This window comes from Falco naumanni, chromosome 7, assembly GCF_017639655.2.
Source record: "Falco naumanni isolate bFalNau1 chromosome 7, bFalNau1.pat, whole genome shotgun sequence".
Classification (NCBI taxonomy): Eukaryota; Metazoa; Chordata; class Aves; order Falconiformes; family Falconidae; genus Falco; species Falco naumanni.
In genome coordinates this window covers 22,301,304-22,325,369 of record NC_054060.1, presented here as the reverse complement: position 1 = coordinate 22,325,369, position 24,066 = coordinate 22,301,304, and the positions used below count along the sequence as shown (strand labels likewise).

General features: G+C 42.6%; 1 protein-coding gene across 6 annotated transcripts in view; it reads right to left on the bottom strand.

Annotated features, from left to right (window-relative positions):
- TLN2 (talin 2) overlaps nucleotides 1–24,066 on the bottom strand; it is a 206,463-nt gene that overhangs the window by 51,047 nt on the left and 131,350 nt on the right. For all 6 annotated transcript variants that reach the window (XM_040602224.1, XM_040602223.1, XM_040602228.1 and 3 more), the window contains 13 exons: nucleotides 22,458–22,666; nucleotides 21,538–21,657; nucleotides 20,319–20,516; nucleotides 18,052–18,191; nucleotides 13,982–14,075; nucleotides 10,949–11,038; nucleotides 9,690–9,812; nucleotides 8,268–8,411; nucleotides 7,919–8,080; nucleotides 6,639–6,779; nucleotides 5,319–5,500; nucleotides 4,131–4,263; nucleotides 2,454–2,555 (listed from right to left, as the gene is read on the bottom strand). In XM_040602224.1, the coding sequence (XP_040458158.1) occupies nucleotides 2,454–2,555; nucleotides 4,131–4,263; nucleotides 5,319–5,500; nucleotides 6,639–6,779; nucleotides 7,919–8,080; nucleotides 8,268–8,411; nucleotides 9,690–9,812; nucleotides 10,949–11,038; nucleotides 13,982–14,075; nucleotides 18,052–18,191; nucleotides 20,319–20,516; nucleotides 21,538–21,657; nucleotides 22,458–22,666 (1,838 nt within the window). The remainder of the gene's footprint in view (nucleotides 1–2,453; nucleotides 2,556–4,130; nucleotides 4,264–5,318; nucleotides 5,501–6,638; nucleotides 6,780–7,918; nucleotides 8,081–8,267; nucleotides 8,412–9,689; nucleotides 9,813–10,948; nucleotides 11,039–13,981; nucleotides 14,076–18,051; nucleotides 18,192–20,318; nucleotides 20,517–21,537; nucleotides 21,658–22,457; nucleotides 22,667–24,066) is intronic.

Genomic DNA, 24,066 nt, shown 5'->3' with positions numbered 1-24,066 from the left:
AAACCCTCTTTGGGCTCCAGTGCAGCCCTGGATGGCTCTTTGCTGGGTAAGGCACCAGAGTGGGCACAAGGGCTACCACTGCCTCGAGACACAGTTCGTCACTCCCGATGAGCAAACGCAATGGCTTGATCATCCATTTCGGTTTTGCATACCTTCTGCAATCAGAAGCTACCAAACTGGTTATGACTGGACGGATTGTTGCCTCTTTCTCAGCACCCGTCGGCAGTTTGCTGGCTGTTCCTGTTGATCATTACCTCTCCCTGTATTATGCTAGGACAGCCGCCTGGCCCAGCCCCGCCGTGTCTCTTGCTGCTAAAAAGGAGCCTAGGAGTTAAGGGTGGATAAGCGCTAGCCTGCAGCCCATGGCAGGCACTGGCCAACTGGAACAGGCAGGCTACACAGGCCACACATCAAGCCCACTGCACTTCCCCCCCAGTTCCTCACTTGGGCTCACTACACTGCCGGCGATAGCTAAAGACACAGCTCTGCTAGCAGCTTCTGTCGCTGCGCTTTAGTCTGCAGAATGCATGGAGTCGGTGTCTTCTGCTTTTCAACAGTTTCTGAACTGATTTACACTTGTTCTGAGGAAACACCTGCTTTTGGCTATACGCACGTTCTAAGAAAATATGTGACTATTTTAATGTGAATGAATATTTTTACAGTCTACCTGTCACCTGACACACCTACAAAACCACAGCAGTGCATAGTTCCTGTCAGAAATCCATGAGGCTTTGCTTTTACCGTTTTTACTGGATGCAAACCCCCTGTAGTGCTTTGGGCTGGTTACCCCACAGCACACGAACCAAGCGCCCGCTGTGGCACTATCTGGTACACCTGGAGCCTCCAAAGTTCAAGTGTGCGTACTTACAAAAAAAGCAGCTTTTGAAGGCTGGCACAGGGAAGAAAAACAGGTGTACTTCATGTGGAGGATGAGATATTGAAAGGTTTACTCCATCTAAATGACTATGTGGATAGCTAGGAGCCAATAAAATTTAAGATTTAGACTTCTTTTTCTATTTTGTTTCTCAGAGGGTTAAAATAAAAAAAAAAAATCCACCAAAAGCTCAGAAATTATTTTACAAACATAAGGTCTTTTAGACTGCGTCAAAGTAAACAGCAGAAAGGTTCTTCTGTGTTCAGCAGGAAAAACAGGCTCAAGAAAAGCAGTCAACTTTTATCAACATTTACCTAACAAGTGGAGGAGGAATGTGACTCCCTAACGACCTGTATCTTAGCAATCCTGATTTCTTGTACACCTCAGAGGGCCAGGTAAACTGAGAATCCAAATGGCAAGTAGTGGAGAGGTTAGGAAGTATCTGATGGTTACCCGAAGCTAAACGGAGCTACTTGGGTACAACTCTGGAAGAGCTTTCACACTAACACAGTGATTCCTTTCCAGTATTAAATGCACTGACACAGAAAACCTGTTTTTGTTTTTCTCTCAAGAATATGTTGTAGAATGAGGAATTACATCTGAGAAACTACTAAACTCTTGTAGTAACTACATGAAATAATACACACTTCTTTACACCTGTTGTAGTATTTAATTTTTGGACAGAGATCCAATAAGCACAAGTTCTACCATACTTACACTCCATATACCAGAGGGATGTGTTCACACAACGCTTACAATACCATGCAAGATTGTTATAAGCCTTTCTTCCCCCCCAGTCCCTAAAAATCTGCAGCAGGGGCTGAAACTCAAGGCAGTTCAAAATCAGCTTTTTTCCTGATAAAGCCCACACTCCCTTTATAATCAGTGGGGCCTTGCTCAGGAGGTGGAAAGCGGGCACATCACATTCCTCCTTCGAAATCTAACACTCCCTCCAGCCGCTCCAGGAGATGGGCCTCCAAAGGCCAGAGGTAACCTCTGTGTATCCTACACTTCCCTCCCTGCTTCGTCACGACCTGGCTGAGAAATGGTGTCGCGCGTTTTACGCAAGGACCTCAGATCAACGTAGGATCTGACAAACTTTGCCAGACTTCTTCAGGGGGCCGCACGCTGCCGTATGTATATATTCAAACCGTAACTGACCTGCTGAAGGAGCCTGCAGTGTGATGGGCTCCAGGCCCCACAGCACCTTTAACAGCACAGGAGACAGAAGAACCTACACACATGCGCAGCTGCTGGCTGCAACAGCAGGAGGTAAGGAGACCTGTAACGTTGCGCTCTGCCCTTCCATCTTTGCTCTTCTCTCCCCTTTTTTCATTCACCCTTTCCCTGTGGACCTACCCCTCACCAAAAACCTTGGTGAAAATATCTTTTCTATGGCCCAAAACATAAACAGGTTTATTTGGTCTCAGCTCCAAGTATTTGGAAATCCCAGATCTTTCCTCCTTCCACATGCTTTCTTCTGCTTTTTTGTAGGAATTGCAAAATCTACTGAATCATGGTCTCCCCTAACATCCAGCTGTTTGAGATTTCAAGTACTTTCATAACGGCAGGACAGTACCTTGTGGCCAAGCTGAGCTGCCTCCCCCCGAGCTGCAGTAGCTATGGGATCAATGAGGTGGCCAATCTCCTGGACAACCGATGTCAGCTGCTCCTGTAGAGCCTAATACAAAGAGAAATTGTCAATTACTATTACAGCTGTTCTTTCATCAAGCTGTACCATACCACAGCAGTCACCCCCAGACCAGCAGATGTACTCAGAACGCTGTACAAATGACCCACTACAGTCGGACGCAGAGATCCATGCTGTCAGCTTTCTTTACGTACTTGCTCATTTTTTCCGCTTTACCCTGTTCCGACAACAAGAGCCCCGAGACAGGCCTGTTCCTCTTCAGATTTATAGGGCACGTTTGGGGAGAGAGGGGGAGGAGATGGCTCCTTCCCACTCCAGCTGCAGCAGCAAGCCCAGTAGTGGGTGCCCTTTCCCACCGCAGCGTGCCCAACCCCTCCTCTCCCTGCAAACTATTCTTGCCCCGATGAAGATTTAGTATCACTGCACCGATCAGAGAAACCAGCAGGAGCTCAGCTTTAAACATGAAGAAACATTCTTCAAAGCAGACAATACAGCACAAGAGCACAAGGCGCTGCTGTAGACTTCGAAGCTAGCAGGAGAAATTCACTGATAAGGAAAGACAAAGGAAAAATACAGTATCTCTGAGGGGCAGGGATGAGGACTGACCTCCTGAACACCGTCTGTGGGACAGGAGCATAAGAAAAGCATATTACTGAGCTTGTCAAGACATAAATACTGGCTTTTAATTCAAAGGCACTTCATATCTTGGCAGCCACCGGGATTTAGCTCCCTCTCATGAAACGCAAGAGAAAATAAATACTATTTTTGCACTTTGTTCCATTCCTGTGCTGCTTTATAAATAACGACCATTTTCAGTAATGTTTATTTCAGTTTGACACTGTGTCCAAGATGACTTCATCATTTAAATAAAAAAGAATTATCTCTATTGACATATTTCCTGTGATAACTTCTTTTGTATAGCTTCGTTTAGTCTGAGATGCTTCTAGTATGCAGTGTTACAGCCCAAAGAAACCCTGGGAATACACAAACGGACAGGTAATTTCAGGAAGCTGTAGTGCAAAGAGACACTAAGTACCAAGCTGAGAATCTGATCACGACTTGCTGACTTTGGCAGGCAGTCTGGCACGATGGATGGCCCTTCCTCGATGGAACAGGGCAGGATTGGTCTCCATTACCAGGGGTGGCATGGCAGGGGGGTGGGGGCAGGGGCAGAAGGAAGCTTTTTTAATAAGACTGTATCAACACCAACTCCAGATGTCACTTAATGACAAAACAGGCATTAAGAAAAATAACATTGACATTCACATCACCAGATTTCTAGTAATAAGATTAGTTGCAGAAACATCGTGACTTCCACGTGGCAAGACACCAGAGCAATACTGTCAGCACAGGGAGGCAGAATAATGTATGTGGGTGGTGGTCAAAGGTAACTGCTTCCACCCCTGCTTCTGCCTGGTGATTCGGGTGTTTTTCCAGAAGTGATCACTCTGGCCAGCATGCGGTTTTGCCCAGAAAGATTCCAGTAAGGATACTTCTCCCCTCACTGGCAGCAGAGTGCCGAGCGCTCAGCTCCAACCTGTCAATGGCTGCGGGGCCAGCGAGGCTGCTCAGCGTCACTGTTCGCTGCCGTGCTGCCTCCCTTACCTCAACTGAGATGTCGTCCCTTGTGGCCAGGCTCTGACTGACCGCGGCGAGGGAGGCCTGCTCAATGTCTCTGATGCATCTGTTGATCCCATCAATGGAGAAATCACATTCTCGCTGGCCGGGGGCCTTGTCCCTGAAAGACAGGGACAGTCAGCAGAGCGTGGTAGGAAGGAGGCAGGCTCCTTGCCGAGGGCACACAGGGGTACCTCATCACCTGGCAGTGCATACAGCACATGGCAGGACAGCAACAAGGACAAAAGGCAGCTTTGTTCTACCTACAGGATTTTGATACATGTACAGACTGCTCTGTGCACTTTCACAGACTTATCGCTCCTCTCCCAGTAACTAGATAGACAAAAAAATGTTGCTTCAGAAGAAAAGTGCGAATTCAGCCTCCTCGGGATGGCCAAACTGGCCCAATAATGAAGGTTAATATGAAAACACAACAGACACCTGGAAGAAATATTAATTTTTCTGTGCAGTGTGACTGACTGTCTTGGAAAACAATTCGGTAGGTACAGGGTGTTACGTTCAGTCCCAGGTGCCTTTTAACGAAGGTTAGTCTTCGAGTACTTTGTCCTGACATGCAGTTTGCTATTTCAGTACAATCATTATCAAAGATAAACAAAACTGTAAACACTCCTTAATCCACCATTTCCAAACCATCTTGATTTAATCAATATGAAGAGGTTAAGTATAGAACTACACTTTAAAATTCACATTAAGAAAGGGACAGACAGGTTTAGTACAAAAAATAAAGAATATTCACTTCTTGCTAACGTATTCTTGCAACTCAACAGAGGAAAGAATAGAAAGCAAAGGTAATATATACACTGACAGACCTTAAAAAAAATAATGCTGTTTTCCACATATTGTATGTTGGTACATGATCTGGATGGAGGTAATAATAGCTACATTTTTTTATTCTACAGCGTTCTCTATTACATTTACCTTAAACTGAATTGGAGGTGGGACCAGGGAAGGAGAACAGAACACAGCCCTACGCTGCAGAGTGCTGCGGTCATCAATGACCATTAAACATCCAGTGCAACTGGGAAGATACCGTGTGTCACAGAATAACTGATTTCCATTCGTCAAAAATGCCACAGTGCTAGCAGCCGTACAGTATTATTCTTTATGAGCAGCTGCTCAATTATTACTACAATTTTGTTACCACAAGAGACCTACCTGATGGAGGTGATAAGACTCTTGATAGAATCTGAGACGGTATGGGAATGTCCGGCTAGCACGGACCACGTCGGTGGGTCTTTTGGATTGATAGCCAGAGAACGAGCCGTTTTGATCAATAAAGATGAGCTCTCCAACATCGTTTTTGCAGAAACTAGAATTGGTTCCTGTGCTCGTGATCCCTGTGTACAAGAACACAAAGAGCATTTAAATAATTATTTGAGTTCATCCGCACTTTCTGCTCCTAAAAATCCGTTTAATTAACAGTATTAAAATGGCCTTATCATTTCTTGTCCCATACTATTATATTCACGGATAGAGAACACTGAAATAGTACTAAAAATCGCAGCCCAACCACTGCCTCTATAACGCACTCAAGAACAGTCGTCAAGTTTAGAAAGGCACCATCCACTGAGAAACAGGAGAAAACAATGATACTGTCTAATTGTAGATTATGGAGATACCATCGAAACGAAAAGTTATTTGTCAGAAAACTTGCAATCTCCAACAAAAACTCTAACTGGGTCATCGTCTCCATACTTATTTTATGGCTGGTCACCTGGCAAATGCAGATGCCCTAGGCCTGGAGAACAGGCTTACATTTGGTGTCACTTACAGCCCCAAAACTTTAAGAGCACAACAATTCCAGCATCATCTGGTATTGCCAGCTGGAATGAAGGCTTCCAAAAGCAGGAAGGAGCAGATGGACAGACAGTAACAATACATGACCTCTACTTTGCAGCTTTTATGAAGCTTGAAAGATTTATCCCACACCCACCCCACCCAAAACCCCCAAACTTCACTAGTTACTTTAAATACTATTCTATTGTAGTTACAAGGATTGAGGATGGACAACTTGGGGAAAAAAGTACAGAAGGCCCACAGGAAGCTGTTCTTCCCAGAAAACCTGCTTCTTGTCATCATGACCACATCATTTTCGATGGGAAAAACCCCAGCAATGTCCCTTCAGTCCTTTCCAGAACTAATCAGGTTCCATTTGTTGAAGCTGCTCTTGAGGGAAAAAGGGATATTTATTACTTTCTCACATGGAGGAACTCGGCTAACAAGACATACGAGTCACCTGTACTGCATCCCTTCACTCAGGGGACTGGCAGTGCTTACTGTAGCCTGTTTTTACCCGACTGGTACAAAATTCAAGCTCAGAGGTGAAGTGACAGACAGCAGAAGGCCCTGCGAACACCCAGGAACACAGGGAGACGCTTCAGGGTCAGCGCTCCGCACTCGCTTCCTCTCTCCTGACATGCAATTAACTCAACATTTCCAACTTCCTGAGGGTGGTGGTGCAACATCCAGCCTTACCTCTGTGCTGATCTGTGCTGGGATGCTGACAAATTCTGGATTTGAAGCAAATGCTGTCAGATTTTCCACCGCCTCTATCAAAGGTGCAGTAGCAATTCTGCACTTGTTGCGGTTTTCTTCAGAGAAATCACCATCCAAGGCCTGGAAATTAAATCAAGGTTGACTTCTGTCTGAATGGGTGTCTTTGCAAAATTGAAATACAATAGTTTAATTCTTCAAGGTTTAAAACTGTTATGTGTTTATGACATTTGAAAGTTCCTCCATAAACAAGGCTGATGCAAAGAATGTGTTAAGCTTGTGTTTCTTTCCTTGGCTGGTTATTGTCCCTAAACTTAAGACCACTGCTTGGCCTCACAAGGCTAAATAAGGGGTTTCTATCATTGCACTCTGATGACTCATAAATTGTGTCTCGGCACCTCATGCTCCAAAGAGTGGAAGTGGCTTAACAAGATGGTTCTTTCCTATAGATAGATTTAAAAAACAAAACAAAACACACCAAATTAAGCAAGCCAATAATTTATTGCCAATAAGCAAGCCAATAATTTTCATGAGTCAGCTGATCCCTTTCATACTCTCATAGGAAAGATTCCAATATGAAGGACCTTCTGTGTAACGTAACGGAACCTTCCAGTCCTAAGAGCACAATTATTTTAAAAGCTTTCAGTAGCAGATCAGCTAATGTCTTCCAGAAGGGTTTAGAATCTCTACAGCTTAACACGCATTATTTCTGCTTGCATGAGGAAAAACTACCTCCTGCCAAATTGCAGGCAGGTATCTGGAAAAGATTACTATTAACAGCAGACTATTAAACAGCAGGAACATAAATGGCTTCTGTTTAGTTCCCAGTATTATTTTTTATTTATTTTTTCCCCTTTTAAATATGGTAAAGCTGTCAGAAACCTCTGGATATTGAGCAACGTAACACCATTAAAAACCTTCACATTCAGTTGTTTGCAAATTATTCTTATGGTGCAAGCTCATTAAATACATCAACACGAGGTGTCTCTCACCAGATGGACCAGCTGCCTCTCCTAATACTAATAAATATTGCCCAATTCTTTCCCTCTTGATTATGGCACAGTTATACCACTGAATATGTTCCCCCAGTTCAGGTCTTCAAAAGAGTAATTAATGATTTCTTACAACCATACATATCACAGAAGGTAAAAAGATATTTTTAACTGTTCAGATTCTGTGTCAATAGAAAAAAAAAAAACAGACAAAAAACCCCCAGCAAACCCACAGAGGAAGAAGGAAGCACCATCGAGCAGCGTTTGTACCTTGATAGTTTTAACCAGGTTAGCAGTGCTGTTCGCAACTTCCTTGGCAGACTGCACGAAGTGTCTCTTGGCAACAGGATTTGCCGTCTTCGATGAAGCAATGCGACAAGCGTTGCACAAAGCTGAAGTATGTTTGGCCACAATCGTGGCAGCTGATAATACCTGCAAAAACAGACGGCAAAAAACTGTCAAGCAGGGCGTCACAGGAGCATGACCGTTACTCCAGCTGGGCAAAGTCGCCGTTCGAAGCCATGCAAAGTTTCAAACCGAATCTCCTTTGCTTGGTCAAAAATAAAGCCAAGTCATGCGTCCTAACACCGACGGGCTCCTTGCAGTCCTCGGGAATCACCTGTGATGGGCTGCTTGCTGGATCTACCAAATTCTGGCAAGCCATCTGGATTGCTTGATTGGCTCTGGCAAATTGAATGGGGTCAACAAGACCCTGCTGACCAGCCTGACTGTTTGGATCCGAGATGCCAACCAGGTAAGCAGCCTAGAAATGGGAAAAGGAAGAAAACAATCCTAAGAAACAATTCGAAATCTGTCTTGGTTCTTTGATAAGCTTGCAAATGTGACATAGCACATGGGGGTCAGAGATTATCCAGAAATCACACTGTGAAGTACTATTACCACTTTTTTTAGTAGTAAATGCCCAGAATCCTCTGAAACCAAGAAAAATTACCTTTACACTTGTGAAATTTATTTAGGCAAAACAAAACTGTCCATTGTTTAAGTAGGTGGTACCCCTGGAAACACTTTTCACTTGCATAGCCCATGGAAACAGCTTTAGGGGTCACACACATCAGAGAATTATTTACAGGATTAGCCACAGCTGGCGGCGCTGAGGGCTTTCACCAAGCCCCAGCAGAAATCCAACTCACAGCAAACGCACTGCTGCGGAGCGTAGGGCCCAGAAAGCCTGCAGCTGCTGGTCTCACCGCAGCTCAAGATGTCCAATGGCCAAACTTTCTTTTTCAATTAAATAGAAGTTTCATGCCTCTCCACAATGAGGAACTGTTGAGACCGTATCTGAAGATTTCCGGATGAATTTCTATTGCACATACAATTATCTGTCACCTTGATGTGCCAGTAAGGCAACGCAGGGTTAGATGTGGAGGAGATTAAGTCCGTACTGAGACATTCCGTACTTGGGGAAATCAAGAAGTGGTTTCCAGATGCAAAGCATGACCCCCCCAGCCAAATCCTTCACTGAAGAGGCTGGATCAGCTTACAGGAGTTCAAGTCACTCAGTTATCAGATCAGTAAAGCCACAGTGACCGGTTCCAGACTAATTTTTTGTAGTAGCTGAAGAATTTTGGTTATTCAGAAAGTATCTGAACAGCTGAAACAGGTTGCTTATTATTTCAAAAGTCTGAAATTAGTAGTGCTCCTTATGAATTTTTACAAACTAAATCAAATTTGATTAATTCATTTTAACTGCAGCTGGGGTTTGTGCATTTCTCTAGGATGTAATAGTTCAGAGCTTGAGCTGCAAACATTATGCAGCTTTGACATTTGCTTTATCCTCAGAAAGTTTCCTTCTTGATGCCATTTCTCTTCCACATAAAAACATGCCTGTTAGTGCACTCTGCTGCTTCTGCAATGTACAGCAGCGTACGCACAATGTCTGTGGACCTACACAGGGCACGCCACCTAGTACAAAGTCATCATTTGTTTGGCCACAAAGAAACGAATCTCAGATATACCCACCCACATGAGCTTGCTACAAACCCCAAACCACATACTTGCTTTACAGACTTCAGTAGCTTACCTGAGCTGCTGCCTCTGTGAGGCCACAGAGAGCCTTGGATGCAACTCCAACACATTCTCCAAAGACTAAAAGATCCCCAGTTTTTGCATTCTGGGAAATGCCCGCCATTGATTCTCCAAGAACCTCAGAAATTAAAAAACAAAGTTACCTTCCCAATATGCTTCTGGGCCACTCAAAGGCAAGTAATTCCTGGCCTTGAGCCAGTTCTAGCCCACAAACCTCTTTGACTTGGCTTTCAGAAATTTTAGCTAATGACTTCACTGAATTGGGCACATTCCTCTGTGCGGTGTAAGGGGTAAGGCATGCAGATCAACGCTGGATTGACAGTGACAAACATATACACTACTATAGTGCAAATGACTATGAGGATACAGAATTAATGCTCGTTATTTTTGCTATCATCCATGAGTCATCACAGCTAGCCTGCTGCTACGTGCATGTCACGGATGGCAGAACATGAGAACCAGTCCCGCAGCTGCTGTGGAGACATCCCGGATCATCTCTGCCCCCAAACTCACTGAAACTCAGTGGAAATAAAACTGCATCTACTCTGCTGGAACCAGCTGAATGTCAGAGTACACACTAATCCCCACACTGTCTCCCACTGAACTGAGTTTATTTTCTTTTAAAATTCAGCATCAGGTGTGACTGCAGTAGAGCATTAGATGCAAGATGACATGCACATCCATTAAGCGCTTTTTCTTTCAGAGGAGGAAGGATCTGAGACAATTCCAACACATCAAATAGTAAGGACACCAAAAGCAAAGCTTCAAAGAAAGACATACAGCACAGTATGTTTAAAAATAACTTAAGAGACTTCACACAGATTTTCTGATGTGCTGGAATATCTGGGTTGCTCAGATATTTCTCTAAACTGTTTTGCACCAGTATTTCATGGCCAAGCCTCCCGTTTATGCTTTGGGCCATTCTAACATAGCTGCAGTCAAAATATACCGCAGAAGTATGTATGACATGCTGTCTAGCACTAGGTAGAAAAGGAGAGAGGGGGAAACTTTAGCAGTATTGCATACCAGCCACTTAATTAAAAAATTCTTACTGAGGCAATATGTCTTCTAAGTGACCAAGAACCAAAGTACCTGTAAGGGACCCATCTCAGGCTGAGTTTTATCAAGGAATGCAGCGTGCATTTGAGCCATAAACACTGTACTGCGTTTCTAACATGTTTGATACGCATGTGGAAACTTCCAATAATCAAAATGCACTTTACAATTGGCACAGAAGCGAGAAAAGGGAATTACCTTTGAGTTTTCCATTACACCCTCAATACAATCAAAATATGAGAGATCGCTCACAGGTTCATTTGGGTTATCCAGCATTCCCTTAACTGTCTGAAATAATAAAAGAAACTGATTATTGATGGAGCCTGAAACAGTGAGCTGAGAAGAACACAGACCATCACAACTATCCTGCTCATACCAGTGTAACCTTACAACTGTCTCCACCAAGCAAACAAAACTACACACTCACTGAGGGCTCGTGTACAGCTGAGCGTGCTACACGTTAAATGCTACCCTACGTCAACTGACCTGTAGTAACCACACATTTGTGTGCTACGAATCTGCTGGAATTATAGGCTACTGCGTTTATCTTGTGTTTGTGGCGAGTGATCTATGGTCAGTTAGCAAAGCTTGGCTGACACGAGCTAATCTGGTTTTCTGTCAGTTGTCAAGAGTCTAAAATGCGTTTTCAGTACTGTTTTAATTTTCATAAATAGAATTACAAAAGTGACAGAAAAACCAGCTACCATTTGTTGAGTACTGTCTAGAGACACAAAGGGTTGCCAAACTAAGTGCAAGTCAGCCGCCTGCCTGCCTCTTACTACTGCCAACAGATTCCACCAACACACAAAACTACGTATACCGGGGAGGTTTAATTTCCTTTACTGTGGTGCTTCTGATTCCTGGAAACAACAACATGAAAGTCAGTCACATATTCCTTGAGAAGAACCAATGCACTTATATAACGGAACTTGTAAAAGGCTGTAAAATGCAGCAGACTAATTCTTTTACACGTAAAATATCTGCAATACACCTTTTCCCAAGTTTGGAGGAATACTATTTTCTGCCAAATACCAGGCAGAAAGGACTTTTAATCTTTCTGATGAAAGTGAAATCAGTAAGTATAGAAAGGTAGTATCTAACTTCTGTACCTGACGTTTGCTTTCCACCTGAAGGAAATCTAGATTTAAAACCCTTAAGACTTTTCTTGTAATGGAACTCCTAACATTAGCATACACCTACAATATTTTTAACAGCTCAGCTAATACTTTTTAAAAGCTATAGTCTAACTGAAAGCCCTATAGCAATTTAGCTGTGAGAACAAGGTGATGCGAAGAAGTTGTCATATCTAGAAAACAGTTTCCAGCTGCCCCTCATCTCCTTCTCAGTTCTCACAGACTACTGCAGCAACTCTTCACTGTTTTGCTCCATCTGTATGTCCCAATTTGTAAAGCAAACAGTGTTCCTGCAGCGCCTGCACTGCTACAGAGACAGAAGCCCTCAGAATGTAAGCAAACAGAAGAGCAAAATACAAGCCAGCACAAACTTCTTACTGACATATATTTGCTATTACTCTACCACCTTCATTAATCCTTTCAGCTGAAATTCTGGGCAAGTTTGGCCGCCTCACTGGAGGTCAGACAGTAAGGTCCTCTCGAACACAGTTTTCCAGCTTCCAGGGAAGACTGCAGAGCATACTGACAGTCTATCAAATCCAAGCTGAGACACACTTTTTCTGCAGAACCAATACTTAGTACTTTTCAGAAGCCTTGGGAAGACTAGAAAGGGTAGGCAATGAATTGACGAAATGAAGGGAAGAGGTAACAAGTTAATCATTGTAAAGAGAAACTGAAAGTTAAGACTGCTTTCCTCCCAGAATGATCAGGTCACTTTGATGTGAATCTCCAGTCTGGTGTCAAGCCTATGTGGTTTTGCCTCTGTTTCCCTTTTCTGAGAAATGAATCTAATTCCATACAGCCAGGCTTTTCTCACTAACTGTCCCTCTCAGGCAAGCATATCCTGAAGTTTAAGATGCTGCAGATCCTCCTTCTGCCCTTCCCAGGCTGTGTTCACAAGCCATGCAAGCCATGTCTGGGCACAGAACCCTCTGCAATAGCTTCTTAAGGCTCTTCTGCCCTGCCTTTCTCCCCAGAGCTCTCAGCGTTCTGCGGCTCATCAGCTGGGCATTCCCATCTTTCACATCCCACTCTCCTCCAGATCTCTCCCCATTATCTTTCAGGAAATCCTGAGAAGTGGCGCTTCGGTCCCCTGCTTGCTCCACCCCTGTACTCTGCAGTGGTTTCACGCACCCATTACATTACCGCCCCATTTCCAGTTTTCTCTACTATTTGGACCTGCTGCTGCTAACCAGGGTGAGAACACTTCTAAGCTCAAGAAGCTCAGAATTCGGAAATACAAAGCAGCTCCTAGGCAAACTCCTAGGAATATTTTGGGATGACGACTGTGGACTTGCCTATTAAAAAAGCTCATGATATCCTGGAAAGCACTGCAATGATGTTTGTATCCTTTTGATACCGAGGGGCAGAAATAAAAAGCTCGAAGGTGTTTTACGCTCCCTGCACAGGTCAGTCATCCCTTGATGCTCTGACCATGACAACAAATGTTTAGTTTAATTAAGAAGAGGCCATTTCCTACTATTGTGCACAGCTGTGTCTGTGGTCAGGGCACAACCTCAGAATTAGGTCTTTCACCTGACCTGCTACCCACTGTTTGGCCAGCCAAGCATTTCACTCATGAACAAGAACATACCTTGCAAAACCCTGTATTGACACACATGTCACATCAGCTTGGCTGTGACAAAGCAGATATAAGGCATGAAAAATCTATGTTAAGAAATGGCAGGGTAAAAGATGGTGAATGTCATCCTAAAGTGGGGTGTCAGTAATAACACTCTATAAGCAGAAAAATCAAGATACTGCAGCTCCCCCCAGTGCACTGCTCATAGTGGGAATATCCATCCTGTCATGACTCTTCCTTGATTCACAGTAAGTACGAATAATAAAGAATAAACTGTATCTTTTAGAGGGCAGGGAAGAGGAGATGGGGACAGGGCAGCAAATTTAATTCTGGCCAAAACTACAAGATGTTCACAGAGGTTCTAGGCTTACGTTGTATGCAACTAAAACCCTTGCCAGAGATATCAAGCGAGAAGACAGTGACAGAAGCTAATTGGACAAAACCCCCAAAGGAAACAAACATTTGGGGCCCATTTTTACATTTTTATTCATAAGAACTTTTGAAATGCAGTAATACCTCTAGTTCTCTGAGTGCATTATCACATTCCTTCTGCCCGGGAGCTTGCTGGGTGCACAGCGTGATGAGCTGGTTTATACTCTCAGTCACAGCTCTAGGGAGAGTGGAGGAAAAAAAAAAGGTATATTTAAAAGTGAAACTATTCCTTTTATTAAAACTTTTGTTTCATTAACCACACACTGTGTAAAGACTTAAAACTTTGATGTTCTACTACATGTTTTCTTTTCAGTGTTTGGGGATTAACTGTATGTTACACAGTTCAGCTCTGTTTATCTCTTCTTTAACAAGCTTCATGGGAGCAAAACCATTCCTGTTAAAGCATTTTGAGAGTGATCCACTCCCGAAAAATCTACCCTTTCAGTGCAAACAACTGAGAAGCTAGTCCAGAAAAAACAGAAGCTTCACCTCACAGCAACAAGCGTATCGGCACCTGTGGCGAGGCTGTGGCTGCAGGGGTGGCCCAGCTGGCTCCAGACCGCTCCAGCAGACCCGCTGTGGGACACAGCTGAGCCCAGCAGCTGAGCTGGGGGCACCTCTGGGAAAACATCCCTAGGAAAGGCTGCAGCACCACACAGCAGCGGGCCAAGGCCAACCTGCTACTAGTACAGTGACGTAACTTGGTTGCTAGAAGGTATTTTAGTGCTTCTCTAGGTCTGAGATTGACTGAATCATTTCTCAACTAGCGCAGCAGAAGTCTTAAAAGACACAGAAACAAGTGCCTAGTAAGTCAAAACATTTTTAAATGTAAAGTAATATTATATACCCTTTGCTAGCGGTCTTGTGTCTAGTCTGGCATACTGTATTACACACCCCCACGCATATACTCCTGCTATATATTTCTACAGTCTGTTATCGAGTCGATTTTTTTCCTCATTAACTAATCACTGATATTCTCTGAGTCAACGTGCATCAGCTCCCTTAGGTTTAGATCCACAGAGAACAAGACATTTTTGCATTACGTTTCTATGGGACTTCACAGCCCTGGTGCACGCAAACGCAGGCTGGCAGATCCAGCCACTATTCGTGACTGATACAGTCACTACTCGTGCTCTGACATTATGCAAAATTCATTATAACTACATTCATTTTAGACTAAATGGCTAACTACCCAGGAAAGTAGCTTCTAGAAGAAGAGGCTTTGCAGGAGAAAGAAGTCTGCTGTTCACTGTTATTAATCAAAGATAATTTTTCTATAGCTAGGCATGTTGTCACCAATTTGCAAAACTTTAGCTTGTATGGTGACATTACAGCAGAACGAAGGTTTTTGTGTTGTTTCTCACGGAAAATTAGAAACTGAGTGAAATTGGAGTGCATGGAGAATGTACTTTCCTCTGGCCTTGAAAGCTCTGCACAGCATTTGGATTATTTTCTCTTTAAGGAAACTGGCACTTCCTAACATGATTGGTACTATCAATAACATGGTTGCCTAGATGGACGGTATTGTACTGTTACAAAAGGCAACAGAATGTGCTTATTACATATTATTACACATACACCAGGTTTTGTGTTTAGTTCCAGGGCAAAAAGAATGGAAACTAGTAGTATTTGTTTAACTAAGATTCCTACCCTTTTCAGGAGCATTGGTGTCACTGTGGAGCCATTTTCCCCAACTTCCTCTGCCTTCTAGGACTGTCACATATGTACGTCTTGTGTCCTGTCTGGCATGTATTATACACATGGAGTCCTGCTATATATTTACGTAGTCTGTTATCAAGTTGGGTTTTTTCTTTAACTAATCCTTGATGTTCTCCGACTCAATGTGTGGGTGTATGTACAAGTATTTTTACAATTATTATCTAACTCTGAAAAAGAACACACACGGCTTCACCAACATAACGTCAATGCAAACGATGGGCTCTCCACCTCCTGAACGGCAGTGACTTCTATGCATCAGAAAAATGTTGCACACAGACATATGAAGAGATGGCAAAAATAGAAGTTTAATAGAAGTTTAATTTAATTAATTCCCAGAGAAACTTCAGGCAAAAAATACCTTGTCTGATGTTGATTTTAATCTAAATGAGCACTTGGAGAATATCAGTGATTAAAGACAAACCTCCAAACCTGGTAATAGATTAGAATTGTCAGCTTTGTAAAGAATGCAGTGAGGTCTCAAGAATATCATCACTACACAGCAAATACTTGTATCTGGGAATACACCCGATGTACAAGCATTACTTTTAAAACTATTTGGAAGCAGAACCAGGTAGGCGGCCCCTCAAACATCAACCCCAGAGTGGAAGAGGGCTAGGGCTCTAAAAGCCACATTTGTTTTCATCAAATACAGCATATGAACACTTGCATCCTTCCTGCAGGGAACTCAGCCACTGCTGCAGTCCTATGAATCGGTCAGAGCAAATCAAGAAAAAATGCTCCCCAAGGAGGCCAAAGGTACTGAAAAGTTGGAGTGTCTATTATAGCTGGAACAAAGGGGGAAGAAAGGAAAGAAAATACAAGAAGATTAATTGCAGAACTGTGGAAGATGAAAGAAAAATGAGAAGATAAGCCACCCTATGTAGGGGAAGCAAGGGACGCTGTGACTTTTTTTATTTTCATGAGAACAGAGAAAGTAAAAATACTTGACCCTGACCATATGATAGGAGGGAAAGAGAACAGAGCCCTGGCAAGCTTGTCACGAGCAGCCACGGAGGATTCGAGAAGGGAAATTTCCTTAGCACTCTTCATGGTAATCTGATGTCTATGTAAAGTCATGTAGACACACATACACATGCCAACAGCATGGCAAAATCGAACGTCTAAAGGCTCTACATGGCTTGTCTCCCTTGGTTTATTACAAGTTTCTACAGAGGGAAGACCAGCCTGGCAGAAACTAACACCTAACTGGGCTTCACTGGGGACACTTAACTTCCTCAGCAGGCTGACTGGGAATGCTCCAAGCCTAAAGCAGAAACCTGCAGCAGCCCGATGTGGCGGCAATAACACCAGCTCATGCAACTTCTTCACTTTTAACCAGTGCGCCTGGGTTACCTATTATTTTCCTAGAAGCTACTTATTTCTGGGGAGACAAGATGATGTCAGAATATGTTTCTTATTTTTTTAAACAAATATGACAAAGAAAAGTAGCATAAGTGCTTTAAGAAATCCTTTATTAAAGGACTGGATTTAATTTTTAAAAATAAAGTTATTGCTATTAGAAAGGGATGATTCCAAGGTCCAGGACAAACACCAACTAAATTATCCCCAAGCAAGTAACAGTCTCCACTTACTCACTTCCTCTCTAGGCAAATCTTTGTGGGTGCAAACATTTTGTAAGACAATATTATAAGCCACATCCACACAATCTAAGATGTTCACCCAGTTTAATGTAGACATTTCTAGGTGTGACGTCTATCCTTCCGCAGTCCCCCTTCCAGTTTGATATTTGAACATTCCATTTACAAACTTAGATAACAGAATAACAAGTTAATTAGAGGGAAAAAACTGTGAAAAAGATCTGACAAAGCGAAGGAGAAACAATTACTCAGTCAAACACTGAAATGCAGTGTTATTTTTCGCATAAACACAGAGCACCTGTGACTGAGAACCAGCGTCCAGAAGATGAAATTCAGGGCATGGCTGAGTCCTTGAAGTAAGGGTATCTTCCACCAAGTAAACACAGCATCTAACCCCTTCCAGCGTTCTTGACCACACACACATACACACTGTTAGTGACAGGCAGCCACAACATGATCTTTAAGCACATTCTACGGAAGAACATTATTCAGTGTCTTTTCTTTGCCAGGGATGGAGAGGCTTACTGTTATCTACTGCCTTGTCAGAACACACATGGTAAAAAAAACCCAAAACTGTACGTAAAACATACTAGTTCACTTAAAAAAACAGGCCAACTCTTCAACTCTGGTTTTTATTTCCACCAAGGGTAACAAGTTATGTCAGTTAAGGAATTACTCCAAAATAAGCAGTTTTCCTCCAGCCTACTTTAATTTAAATAGAACTGCAGTTTCCAACCACTCAGCTGTCAACAGCAGAAGGATATATGAACACATTTTAAATATCACAGAGAAAGGCAAGTATCTTAGGAAAACCTAAAGCGAGCAACACATCCTTACCTTGCTGCTGCTGCTAAGAGATTCTTGGCATTAGGAGCTCCAGGATCAACAGAGAGAGACTTGGCAGCTAGTAACAGCTTGCTGGAAGCCATAGAGATGCTCTTGAGGTTACCTATTACTTGAATCTGGTCCTCTTTAGTCTGGAAAGCCACAGCAGCATAACATTAAGTGCAGAGTTTGTGATAAAGAGTGTGCTAAAACCACACTTGGAAACACACTGTGTTTATCCACCTGAAACCACTGACACACAGGGCACCACAGCCTGGAGAAGGACATGGACCAGAGCCTCTGCTCACCCGGACAGGTGCCTCTAGCTTCACTTACATAACAGAAAAAGAAACCCATATGACAAATAGCTCGGTTTCTAACAATGGCAGTATTCACAAATGAGCAACGGAGAAACTTTACTACTTGTTGAACAATGCTTCTGTTGTCAAGACTCTCATGCGTCTCTGCCTGGCACAACTGATCCACATTATTCAGTCTGTGTACACACTGTATTCTAGCATCCTCTGTGTAACCCACTGGCTCTCCAGCATCCAACTGGTATTACTCACACAGAGAGATCCCTCCAGAAGGTTCTCTATCCCAAGAAGATACATTTCTATAAGGCTGCTTTGATAAACATTCTGACTTGGATGTTCTATTAACTTTGAAGCCATTGCTTGAAAGGAAAAAACTAAGTACACATAAATGACAGGGAACTCCTGCATCACCACAGCAAATAGCTGAGGCTACTTTTTTTTCTGTCAGTGATCAGTAGAAGTGAATCCATTCTAACAGTCTGTTCAGGGTTTTACGCACAAAGGTTGCACATTACTCAGCTGATGTGAATAGCTTTTACGTTCTGCTTCCTCTGTACCCCAACATTTTACTGGGCATCCAAAATACCTGATATTCCTTCTGATCAGGCCAAATAACTAGACACAAACAGAAGGGCATTCTCTTTTCAAAGATCAGCAATTAATAATTAAGGTTAACCAATGATGATAAGGTGCTTATCATCCCCTCTGTCAGGATAAGCAAATCTCCAAGGGCCAGAAGGTCAGCAGCAGCAGAAATTCTCTTTTCAAGTAGCTATTTGTAGCATAATTTCGACCTTTACCTTCACTGAATTTCCTCAGACAAAACATTCTAAAAGTCAATGAGGCCCACGGCTAAAAAGATAGTAAGGTACATAACTCCTGCTCAGTTTCAGAGAATCAGCTGATATTTAGTGCCTAACTCACTTCATGCATCTGGAACCCGAATGACTAAATTTTGATGGAGAATAATCAGCAGTCATTGTTCAATCTTCTCTACTTGGCTATATCTTGCAAAGCATCTGGTCTATGGAGACACTTCATAAATGACTTCAGAAGACTTGCACGCTCAAGGCTTTCTGGCAATCACTTCTTAGGTTTGCATGTTCCTCCTACTAACTAGGGCAAAACAGTCTGCAGATTCTTTTTTCTGCAGGTCCTCCTAGCTCTCCTGGTACATGATTCTTTTTTATGTGCTGACATTCGTTATGCTAGATCACCTCCAAAGGACCGATTAGTGTAATTCAGGACACCTAAACCCAGTAAGGTAAAATGAAGGAGATGTCTCCAACTTCAAGTGAGTACCTAGACAACTAGGAATAAGCCAGGTAATATGTGACAGCATTCCTGATCGTTACAGAGTTCATCAGAACAGAACTCTGCCAGATTTTAAATCACTAAACAGAAGTCTAAGTGCTTGCTGTCAGATCCATGGCATTTTAGCCAGCCCTTCTCAAATGCTTGCTCTTCTCTGTAGCAAGTCCACAGCAGCACGCACCATAGAGCAGTATCAATGAATCTTTTCCTCCCTCTACTTAAAGCACTTGAAAATTAGCAGGGGAAGTTGCTAAAATTTGCACAGTGTTCACATAAATTATGCTCCATGGTAGTTCTACCGAAATAAAACCCTTTCCATAAGCTTTGAAGTGTTCAGCACACCTTTGTACCTTCAGATACACAGCTCAAGTCAGTGAACAGCCCAAACTAGACAGAGGAGTACGAAGTCATTTTTCTGTCTGGATACAGGAACAAATACCAGTATCCTGCATAAAATGCAAATGCTGAGTTGACTTCACTCCAGATAACCAGTTATGGAAGACTGCTTCATAACAAATACCACCCGTCATATTCGGATAGGTTCACACTAGCACATCGTACCGCACTACAAGAAAACCAAGATACTGCACTGCAAGATACTGCGCCCAAGATAATCCTTGGTCCCAATTAGCAAGATAAAGAACTTACTTGTGCTTGGCCAGCCATTTCAATACCAGCATCAAGAAATTCATCAAAATCATCACTGAATTTTCCAGAGGCTGCAGCCAGTTCCCCACTTTGGCCCCGTGTTGCATGGACGACTTCTCCTGCTGACTGATTCAGGTCTGCTGCTGCCTGATTCAGCTCACTCTGAGCTTCTTGAAATGACTTAGAACTCGGAGGTAGCTGTAAGAGACCAAGCACCGTGTTTTATCATCTGTCACGTCACACCAGCCCTTCATGACTGGAAGGTTCAACATAATTCAGTAGTGAGCTTTACATACCAGCTAGAATGGAGTACTGCAACCGGGCTGCTAGTGATCTGGTTCTGAATGCAGAATAGTCCAACTACAGGACAGTTATCAACCAGAAACCTATACAACCACCTTAGTCCTGCTGTCTCTTTCAAGGGACCTACAAGCACATAAGCCTTTCAAGGGGCAGAGATGACGATCGCTGTTTTATGGTTCAACTACAAAATTTGAAGAGATGAACTAAGCGGCAAAGTTGGAAAATTTTGGTCTCCAAGTCATCAGTCACTTCCACAAACAAGCTTTCCAGAGTGCCACACAAGTACCGGCATCTCTTCATGACGACTCTAAACTCCTGATGTGGTTTTACCAAAAGGCATTGCATAAACATATCAAAATACAATTCCTCCTTCATTCACAGGGTAGCAGGATCACTGGTAGGTACAACCCCCCCCCCCCCTCTATTCAAATCATATAGCTGCCCAGCAAATTACCAGTGCATGAAAGGTGTTTGGTTTTGACATGGATGCAGTTAAATAGAAATAAAACAACTCTTCTCCTTATACAAAATGACCATAGATGCACCGAACTTTGACTGACCACACTGCTCCTTAAACTGATCAATTCTAGGTGGGAGATGGATTATAATTTCCTAATTTTCATATTCTTCAAAATGTTAAGTCAGAGTTGGCATTTTCAAAACAACAAACCAATGGTGATGTATGACAACAACTTTAATATTGCCTTCACCAGCAACAGCCACATCTCACCTTTCCCATAAACCAGAAGACCAGCATTTCAGCTAAAGTAGCCACTACTTACAGTTGCATAAACTTACAGAAACTTGTATAAACTATACCTAGGGCACATTTACTAAATGATCATTTGTTACATGGGGAACCCAGATGGGCTTTTCAGTTCTCTAAAATGTATTTCTATGTTAAAAGACATCTTACCGAATCAACGAGGAGCTTCTTGCTAGATTCCCCAATACTCTTCAAGGCCACATCCACATCCTTTTGTCCAGGCAGACAATTCACACAGTTATTCAAGGAGTGAGACACTGCTTTTGCCACCTGCAACACGTAAGTAAACACATCCACACAGAGAAAGGCTTCAGCAGTCATTCAGCGGAGGCACATTCTATAGCCAGCGTTTCCTACATTCCGATTCTAACAGGACCCTTTTTGAGGCTTGCAACTTTCTTGCTTTGCTCACCTGCAGTCTGGCAGTAATTATTTATGCTCAGTCCTCTGACAGGATCATGTTGGCAGGGCAGCTCCACAGCTGCACCTGGCGCCTGGGGTAAATGCTGCAGCACTGCAGGTAAGGGAATGCCCCTGGAGTTAACCATATACTAATCACAGAAACCCTTTGCATGCTACTTTTTCCAAAGTCCTGAGTAAAACAACTATCTCCTTTTAAGAAATTACTTAAAATACAGGCCAATTACAGAACTTTTTGAACCAGTAACAAAGGTGCCTATTACTCCCTAAAGTCTTCACAGGCCGTGGTGCCATGTGTAGAAAAGACGCATTCACTCTGTGAATGTAACCTGAATACAGGTCCTTCACCTGAGAATGAGCATTTTAACAGCTGTTTCATTTTTGCAATCAAGTAGCCTACTCAAATGTTGTTAACTGCATCTTTGTATAAGTCTATTTTTCTAAAAGATGCCTAAAATATCGTACGTCGCACCATCTGCATGGCTTAACATAAGTGTGATGTTACTACCTGAGAGCTGCTGGAAGGAACAGAAAGCTGACACTCCTTGTAGCCTTATTTTCTGTTCTTCTCTCTCATTACTGAATGCTGTGTTTTAAGTAATTTCACTGGGTGTTTGACAGTTCATGTAGCTGCTCAAGTCCCAACTTACCTGGGCTAATCTCTGCTGACTGTCTGCATCCCCTGGTGCAGCCAGGGCCTGCTTTGCCTCCTGAATAAGCATAGCAGAGCCTTCCATGACATCCCTTGCTGAATCCAACATGGCATGTGCTGCCACAGGGTCGGTAGTAGATGCTGCAACCCCTCGTGCTGCCTGAGCCAAAGTCTTCAAAGCCTGAGCAGTTTCTCTGGCTGCCACTCCTATGTTCAGATTTAATCAAGGACTCTATTAGTACCCTTAAAGATGATCTTTGTATTTTATAACAGATGAATTCACAGGTAATGATCCCATTGCAAAACAACACTGCAAATTCAGTTTTAAAGGAAGTCTTCAAAGCCAAGCACATTTGAAATATACAGCATCTTTTGCCTAGAGAAATGCCTGTAGGGCAGCCATAAAACAAAAATTGTACCCCAAAAAACACATTCCAGGCACAGCTCTACATCAGTGACTAAACCTTAGTGAAGCACTGAAAAAGAAGAAAATCTAAAACCTGAAAATGAGGAAAACCTCATACTCTAACCTATGGGGGAAAGTGATTGTCTGCAAGAACGGTGTACATGACTTAGAGCCACAGCATCTCTGCCACTTCTGAAAACGCAACTTTGTTTTTTTTAGAGAGCAAACAGAGAAACAGTAAGTTCGAGAAATTAAAAGCATAAAGAGAGATCACTAAGGATGACACAACTTGATATAACCTAACGTCACTTTTGAGTACAAGCACAAACTGAATGAAGTCACAAAGAGGAAGGACATCACGAAATTAGTTTCTGGCCAACGTTATAAGACATTCATCAGCTCTAGCACCAAGGCATACGACTGTATGAATAATGGTCCCACATTCTTCTATTTTGGGAATTTAATTCAGCCCTTAATGAAAACCAATATAAAACAGTCTTCTAAAAGGCCTTAATTTGCACATAGTCTAGTCAACAACATATGCAATTAATGTAGGTGGCATATTTTGAGTGATAAATCACTACTCCTACCAAAAGAAAGCTACAGCAAAGGTTCACATTTGCTGTACAAGAGCTCTTGGTTATCCATATCTAGGCATTAAAAATAATTAGAACATTCTAACATACCTATTGGAAATGTTCACAAAGCTGGTACATCACAACCAAATACAACCCACAAAGTAGCCCTGTTGGCAATTTAACACCAGTGCCTCTTGACATTTTCTCTTTCTATCAACTCAACGTTTTTAAATGCAGAAACTTTAGAAGGTAATGAAAAGCAAGTGATACTATATGTCAAACTACAGCCAGGCTAGGCAGAGAAACAGTACTGCCTACGCTGCCGTTATCACTTTTCTATTTGACAAACCACAGATTGCTTTTTACATTCTTAATGTAAAGAAAATTTCAGGGGAAATACCCACACGTTTTGTTCCCTTTATTTAGAATACCAGTAAGCATCTTTTACATTTGACTTAATTTATCACACCACCACTAAACAAAAAGGTCTGATTGTTATGCTTTCAGCTCGGTGCTCCTTTTATCCACTACAGTGACTTTCAGTATAAAATGAAAAGAAACCTACTGTGACAGCTGCAGACAAGTGGGAATTATTAAACAGTGAATAAAAACTGTAAAAAACT